The sequence below is a fragment of the Borostomias antarcticus genome (genome assembly GCF_949987555.1).
Source record: "Borostomias antarcticus genome assembly, chromosome: 1".
NCBI lineage: Eukaryota > Metazoa > Chordata > Actinopteri > Stomiiformes > Stomiidae > Borostomias > Borostomias antarcticus.
This window is the reverse complement of record NC_140234.1, coordinates 43,728,743-43,737,607: the sequence shown is the minus strand read 5'-3', so window position 1 is coordinate 43,737,607 and position 8,865 is coordinate 43,728,743. Positions and strand designations below refer to the sequence as shown.

At 43.8% G+C, this 8,865-nt stretch overlaps 1 protein-coding gene across 1 annotated transcript in view; it reads left to right on the top strand.

Moving 5' to 3' along the window:
- The window catches only part of veph1 (ventricular zone expressed PH domain-containing 1), a gene marked incomplete at both ends in the record, with an annotated part of 136,069 nt that extends 127,665 nt beyond the window's left edge, over nt 1-8,404 (top strand). Inside the window, 2 exons of the mRNA XM_084445846.1 lie at nt 7,917-7,970; nt 8,222-8,404. Coding sequence (XP_084301972.1) covers nt 7,917-7,970; nt 8,222-8,404 — 237 coding nt within the window. The remainder of the gene's footprint in view (nt 1-7,916; nt 7,971-8,221) is intronic.
- Nucleotides 8,405-8,865: the final 461 nt, after the last annotated feature.

The following is an 8,865-nucleotide window of genomic DNA, read 5'->3' as shown; positions in this document are numbered from 1 at the left end:
GTCATAGGTCTACAGAGTCACTCCTCAGATGGCACCACACTAGCTATCCACAAAACTGTTCTAGGCAGCTGGTTTGTAGAACCCACTCAGCTGCAGTCCACAAAACTGTCCTAAAACCACAATATGTTCCTGGTGCGCATGGGGTTGTCATCAGTGGACATACAGTGAAGCAGACTACCCCATATTGCCGCCTTCATGTTGTCCACTGAACGCTGGTTATTGAGAATTATTGTAATAATTATCAATAACTGTAATAATTTTGTAACATTTTGCATTTATTGGCAGTCATCTTACCTACCTCTGGGTCCACATCTGCATATGCCTGCCTAATCTGCTCTCTGCTTCTGTGCAAGGACTCCAGACCTCTCTCTATTTCAGCAACTGAAATTAAAACAGTTTATTTGGTCAGTTTATGGATGCATGTAGAAATGCCACAGGTAGAGAGAGGGAGACTACTGTGTATGTATAGGCTTCTGATATTGGCTAGAGAGAGAGAGAGAGAGAGAGAGAGAGAGAGAGAGAGGGAACACGTTTCAATAGCCTACCTGTCACCCTCTTGTCATGTTTCTGATACGTTTCCAGATGAAGCCCTGGGATCCCTAACACTTTACTAATCTTTTGGAGAGCTGCATACCCCAACCCTAACTCGTGCGCTAAGAGGACCATCCTCACATTAACATCAAATGCAACATCATTCCTAGTTGTATCATGAAGTTGAGTCGATGTGTAGACACTTTTGCGATAGCCATTTCTCACAAAGACTGCACTCTAAGAGCAAAGTACTACAGAACCCACTATTCTGAGGATCTATGTTAATTTTAAGACCAGTTCCTGCCCAATTATTTTTGTCTCATAAATGTTATCCTTTCCATTTAGTTTCTCTTGTTTTCTGTTCAACCTTGCGGGCAAACACTGTTGTCGTTGTTGCTTATTACGTTTAGAACGCTTCACAGACGGCATTGTTTGGATTAGATATAGGAAGTGGAAACGTGTCACATGACGCACTGAACCAATCACGTTCTCAGAAATCAACAACAGCCAATGAGATTTCACGCTTAGCATCAAACCCGCCTTTGTATTTCCACGATTGGTTGCTGATACAAATGAAATTATCAGGTTTGGTTGCGATAACATTGCGCAGACCTTTCCAATGATACCTGGGATGACCCGGTCCAGACGAAAGAAACGCTGCGAGACGTTGCGAAAAAAGGCTAACTTTTGGTGATTTTAGGAAGAATCTTCAGACGCAAACAGACTAAATGAAGTAAAATAAACATCTAAATGCGCATTTTTGATGTTTTATTTCCACTAGTATGAAAGAAGACATGTTATGGAAGCAAACTAACACAAAATCTCAAATTTGACCAGGGCGTTGAAAAACGATGTTTTCACCTACCGTGTCTCCCCTTAAATATTTAGCATAGAACTATTTAGTCGCAGCACATACGTGTGCAAACTTCCGCTTGAACTGATTCCGATCTCGCGCAATGCCTTGAAGTAGTTCCGCTTCCTGAATCCCCTCTGCGGATTGATCTACACATCAACGGTCGCATCAATACAAGTCAATGGATTTTATAAAATGATCATTAAAACCCTACAGGATTCATACTTTGCGGCGAATTTGATGTCAGAACACCAACGGACCCCAATTACCCCCTTGGTGAGCTTCTTGTCTTTGAAATCGAGAGTTTAACATGTTTTTGAATGATTTTTCAAGGTGCCCACCCACATCCATTGTATGACCTAAACGGTGGTAGAGCAATTATCAGACTTTCTCATAAGTGCTAGTTTTGTCAACTTTTTGATCTGAACCATTGTATATGATAATAAGTAACGTTAAAACAGGACTAAACATGATTTTCCCTTTACTACGCCTTTAAGGAATATTGAGAAATGGGGATTTTTTTGGTGCCGCTTTCAATGAATCTGGAAGGTCTCTTGCTCAATACAGTCCTCTTTGTATTCAAACTCAACTGGAGGTCCTCCCTCACCAATGAGACCCACTCCTTATTTCTCGTTCTCTTTGTCTCTTGTCTGCAGTCACATTGGGCCAAAGGGGTTTTTGGCGAGGGTTGAGGCCTTGTGCAAGACTATTCAGTGATGAGGCCAAGGGACATTGAAGATGGTTTCCATGCCCAAAATATATTCAGGTTTTTAAAGATGACACAATGCTTTTTCCTCCTCAGTTGAGCGGTGAAGCAGCAACACTTCATCATCACTGACCTCGTGTTTATCATGGTTGGTTGGTGCAGGAGAACAGGCCAGTCATCACCCCTCAGCTGTCACCATTTTCCTGTCATCTCCTCTCCTGTGCACACTTACATTTACCTTGTGGTAGAATTTCATTTTACAACGAATGTCATACTGTCATAATTCTCAGTGGCAATTTGCCTAGTCAATATGAAATGTTGTACAAATTATACTAGTCTAAAATTAAATTTGTCAGGGAGAGTATCTGTTTCTCGTTGCACAAACTCTGCTTCTTACCACACCAGTGAAGGAATGTTTTACAAACAAGACACAGGTCCGTGAAAAGTTTCCTAAAAACCGAGAACAAGAATCCTCTATTGTTACACAGTAACTCCCCTCTCCTGTGCCCACCGTTCCCTCCCCTCTCTGGGGTGCCTGATGGATGGATGGATGGATGGATGGATGGATGGATGGATGGATGGATGGATGGATGGATGGATGGATGGATGGATGGATGGATGGATGGATGGATGGATGGATGGATGGATGGATGGATGGATGGATGGATGGATGGATGGATGGATGGATGGATGGATGGATGGATGGATGGATGGATGGATGGATGGATGGATGGATGGATGGATGGATGGATGGATGGATGGATGGATGGATGGATGGATGGATGGATGGATGGATGGATGGATGGATGGATGGATGGATGGATGGATGGATGGATGGATGGATGGATGGATGGATGGATGGATGGATGGATGGATGGATGGATGGATGGATGGATGGATGGATGGATGGATGGATGGATGGATGGATGGATGGATGGATGGATGGATGGATGGATGGATGGATGGATGGATGGATGGATGGATGGATGGATGGATGGATGGATGGATGGATGGATGGATGGATGGATGGATGGATGGATGGATGGATGGATGGATGGATGGATGGATGGATGGATGGATGGATGGATGGATGGATGGATGGATGGATGGATGGATGGATGGATGGATGGATGGATGGATGGATGGATGGATGGATGGATGGATGGATGGATGGATGGATGGATGGATGGATGGATGGATGGATGGATGGATGGATGGATGGATGGATGGATGGATGGATGGATGGATGGATGGATGGATGGATGGATGGATGGATGGATGGATGGATGGATGGATGGATGGATGGATGGATGGATGGATGGATGGATGGATGGATGGATGGATGGATGGATGGATGGATGGATGGATGGATGGATGGATGGATGGATGGATGGATGGATGGATGGATGGATGGATGGATGGATGGATGGATGGATGGATGGATGGATGGATGGATGGATGGATGGATGGATGGATGGAGAGGAAATCATGGAATCTGGACCTGGATGTCTTCCTCAGCCCATGCCATGTGCATGTATACAGTTGAAGTAACAGGACCACTGTAGCTAACAACAAGCACTGTCCACATAGCCTGCCATGAAGAATGAATGTGAATCTTGTAACACACACACACACAGTTTTCCAGTGCTATCAATACCACGCTAGGGACATGGGTTAAAAGACCAACTGCTAGCTCTAGCTGTGACACTGTGGACCAGATGAAATGACTTTGGTACATTATATAGACACAACCACACACATGAATGGACAAACAATATAACCACAGATATACACACACACACACCCACCCAGACATACAGTGCAAGTACTAATGCAGTGTGTGTCTGCTTCTGGAGTGGCCAAGGACCCAGTGCAATGGCGAGAGATCACTGAAGCCATATGTCCCATGGGGCCTGAAGAGGAGTAATTACATATCTGCTTCTAAAGTCAAGCAACAGACCTCAGGCTCAAGCCAAGATATATCTTCCTAAGTTCTGTTCTTAAATTTCTTCCTAAGAATGTTTCTAAAGAAAGCTCCCGTCTGATTCACAAAGTGTTCGTAAACCGCTGGATGAGTTCACACCTGCCTTCTCTTAATGGTGAATCCTATGGTTTCACACATTGGAAGCTTGTGGCAGCTCACCCGAATTATCATAGGTAAACTCCCCGCCAGCCCCATATGCCACTACAGGGTTGTGCGCAGATGTCACTTCTCTGAATGAATACTGGTCATCTGCGCTCTCATCTCGCCAACTTTTCGATAGCATAACGGTTTAGGTGGGGTTGTGTCAGGTGCGTTAGTAAGTCAGAGGACTGCAGGTCGAATCCAGCGTGGACAATCAAAATCAGATTTTAAATCAGATTTTAATTCTGCCAAGTAAGCTTCCTACTATGAGGAATTTGCCTTGGTGCATAAACATAGCGAGGCAGAACAGTGCAAAATGTCAACGTGATAGAATACAATATACAAGCCTACAGTCTACAAAAATGTAGGTAATTATATAGCCTACACAGCTGTCAACGCGGCATGCCCAAACAAAAATCTAAAGACCGGACTCCACCTGTCATATTTAGCAGTGTCAGTAAAATGCATGGGACGATATTTGCCTACTCGTTAACGGAGAAGGGCACACAGTTGGACCCGGCGCATCGGGGATATTATTGGACAGACAGCACTCTCACTTTGTAAAATAATGAAAACCATTATTATACGATAAATGATACAAATATTATAGTATTGCAATCCTATAATGTTATAAACTTATAGTTACAACTGTAAATTTTAAGTAAACGCAATCACAAATCATTTTAAATGATTTGAAATGTCTTTCGCACGAATAGTCCGCCTACTTAAGACTGCTCTTCCGTGTTCGTAGATTCTGTTCTTAGTTCCCACATGCGAGAACATTGGTGAATGCCAGAATCTTCTTTGAAACGGTGTAAGTGAAGTTTAAGAAGAAATGCTCCCTAAGAAATTCTTAACTTCGTTGGTGAATGAGGCCCAGTGTTTGGAGTGGGAGATGGACAGAGAGAGTCTCTGCTTGGCGTGAGAGAGAGAGGATATAGAGAGTGTTTCATTGTCTTGGTGCATAAAGCTCTACCTCATAGGGGCATTTGCAGCGTGTGTTTGGGTAGACTGACATGTCCCCTTAACTAGAGACATACATTCAGATTTTATCGCTAAAAGTGGGTGGAAACAATTTGAGAGATTGCAGAACCAATCCAACATCTTAAGTGCAGTCCTTCCTAATGGGGCAGTGAATATTTTCTTTTGTTTTGTTTTGATTCTCCACTCCAGTTAGTTTGTTGATATAATCTTATGCTGTGGTTCTGATTGGTAGTGTCGGCTTTTGGCACTGTTCTTGAAACGATGTCTCCAGACTCCAAAACTAGTGTCTGGGTGGTTGTGGTTTGTGCGTGTGTGTGTGTGTGCGTGTGTGCGTGCGTGCGTGCGTGTGTGTGTGTCGCAACTTGAGTTAACTGCTGGTCTCAAGAGATGAACCCACATCCCTAAATATTACAAATAAACAAAATAAATAAACAAATAAATAGAATGCATTATTAGTATTATCCTTAACCCGGTGGAGATAACTGTGTGTGTGTGTGTGTGTGTGTGTGTGTGTGTGTGTGTGTGTGTGTGTGTGTGTGTGTGTGTGTGTGTGTGCATGTGTATGTATGTATGTGTGTTACACTAATTCACATTAATTCTCCCTGGCAGGCTATGTGGCCGGTCTGCTTGTTGTTAGCTACAGTGGCCATGACACGGGTTGAGGAAGAAGTCATTGTCCAGATTTCATGATTTGCTTTCACAAATCACTCTATGTATCCATCCATCCCTCCCTCCCCAAGAAGAGCATGCCAAGAAGAGGACCCAGAGGTAGTTAGGCACCACATGAGAGGAGGGTGTGGTATAATTTTATTTTAGGCTAGTATTTGTACAGCATTTCATACTGTTATAATTCGCAGTGCCATTTGACTATGTAAAGAGAATGCTGACCCTACAACTGACCAGATGAACTGGGCGGTTCATCCATAAAACTTAGTTTATAGGATATAAGCTTTTGATCTGCCAAATGGTCCTCCACTGTCCTCTTCAATTATTGGTTAAGCAAATGTGTAGGGGTGTCTGAGTTACTGTTTATAAGATATGAATACAGAATACAGGATTCTGTAATTGTACTTGGTTTTAGGGAACCTTTCAGGGACCTGTGTCTTGTTTGTAAAACATTCCTTCACTGGTGTGGTAAGAACAAGCAGAGTTTGTGCAACGAGAAACACAGATAATCTCCCTGACAAATTTCATTTTAGACTAGTTGAATTATTACAACATTTCACATTGACTAGGCAAAATGCCACTGAGAATTATGACAGTATGACATTCTTTGTAAAATGAAATTCTACCACAAGGTAAATGTGTGCACAGGAGAGGAGATGACAGGAAAATGGTGACAGCTGAGGGGTGATGACTGGCCTGTTCTCCTGCACCAACCAACCATGATAAACACGAGGTCAGTGATGATGAAGTGTTGCTGCTTCACCGCTCAACTGAGGAGGAAAAAGCGTATTGTCATCTTTAAAAACCTGAATATATTTTGGGCATGGAAACCATCTTCAATGTCCCTTGGCCTCATCACTGAATAGTCTTGCACAAGGCCTCAACCCTCGCCAAAAACCCCTTTGGCCCAATGTGACTGCAGACAAGAGACAAAGAGAACGAGAAATAAGGAGTGGGTTTCATTGGTGAGGGAGGACCTCCAGTTGAGTTTGAATACAAAGACGACTGTATTGAGCAAGAGACCTTCCAGATTCATTGAAGATTCACCGTGTCAGTTGGAATACAATCTGACCCCTCATTTCTTCCGTGGAATATGTGACATTAAGCAATAAGGTCAGTTACAACATTCCACAATGTGATTTCTCCATAATCCGAACATAGCTAAGTGTCAACGCTGAAAGTTGGGAATACACAGATTTAGTGTGTCCCATCTGTGTGTGTGTATGTGTGTATCTCACAAAATCAGTAGACAGAGAAAGACTTGTAGGTAGTCTACTGCATTGGTCCCCAACCACCGGGCCGTGGACCGGTACCAGCCCTTGGCACAGGTGCTACCGGGCCTCAGAAAGTATAGCCTAAAATTTAAAATAAATAAATAAATAAAATACATTTTGGTTGGTGAGGTAATACATTTATTACATTGAACTGTGTTCAGTCTGTTGGTCATTTTTTCACCAGTAACCACTATCTGTGAACCCCACAACAATTTACAGATTTTGAACTTCCGACCCGGACGTTCCAAATAAAGGAGCACTTCCGAGTTGATCTTGAGCTAGCCACGTTTATATCAGTGTGTTGTTAGGCCTACTTAAACTTATTATTAGGCCTATAATAATAATAATAATAATAATAATAATGGGATAATATGTGTTGACACCTAAATAATATGCATGTAATGTGTTTAAATCAGTGTGCTGTTGTTAGGCCTACTTAAACTTATGAAAAAGCGACTACACTACAACGTTATAGGCTCAGAATTTTTTTTTGTTTCAGCCTACCCACGGGCCTCGGAAAATTTGGCTATATGAAACCGGTCCTCGGTGCAAAACAGGTTGGGGACCCCTGGTCTACTGTATGTCTGTCTACAGTCCAGTAAATGAGTGCCAAACCCTGTGGGGGAATCTCATTGATGCTACAAGCACACTTCCCTTCTTCCCAGGTCGCTACTGAAGAAAGAGCTGTCTCTGTTCTCAAACTCTGGAACATGGCAGCATGTCAGTGATGATTTGGGAGTGTGACCTGAGTGTTGTATGTCTCTATTTTCTTCACAGAAAGACGAGTTTGATGACAGCTCTATCGAACTGAGCAAGGTACAGAGTGTGAAGGTGGGTGAGCTGCCATAGATACAGCATGGACGACGCCTGAATGAACACTGCAATATAATCCACATGCTTAATATGTCCAAGTCAAGTATAGAATGTGGCACGTTCGTTTGTGATTCAAGCAACACGTTATCACTCCAACGTATGCTTATTTGAATGCTTTGGCGCTAATATAATCTGATTCACAAACCGTCAACGTTGTGTGTGTGTGTGTGTGTGTGTGTGTGTGTGTGTGTGTGTGTGTGCGCGTTTAGGTGGTCGCTAAGAAGCGGCGAGAGCGCGGCCTCCCGCGGGCGTTTGAGATCTTCACGGACAGCAAGACGTACGTCCTGAAGGCCCGTGACGAGAGGCACGCCGGGGAGTGGCTCCAGTGCATCAACGTGGCCGTGGCCCAGGCCCGGGAGAGGGAGAACCGCGAGGCCACCACCTACCTGTGAGACCGGAGGGACACACACACACACACGTATGAAGGTTAAAGGTTAAAGTCCCAATGACTGTCACACACCTGAGTGTGTGAAATTAGTTCTCCGCATTTGACCCATCCCCCGCTCGGGAATCATTTGGTGTTGAAACAGATGGACGGACATACAGACTTACGGCTTGGCTCCGCTGCAGCTGTCAGCGTCAACGTTAAGCGTCCGTCAAAAACCAAGAAATGAACCTTGGTGACTCTCTTACGTTGGACGCGGGCATCGAACGCGACGCAACGTCTGCAGCAGCCGCTGTCTTAAATTACAATGGATTAATTTCCTTAGCGTCTGATGGTTGATTGTTGATGGTGACAGACTCGGTGGAGAAAAAGTGGTTAGAGTTACCTGTGAGACAGACGGACAGACGGACAGACAGACAGACAGACAGACAGACAGACAGACAGACAGACAGACAGACAGACAGACAG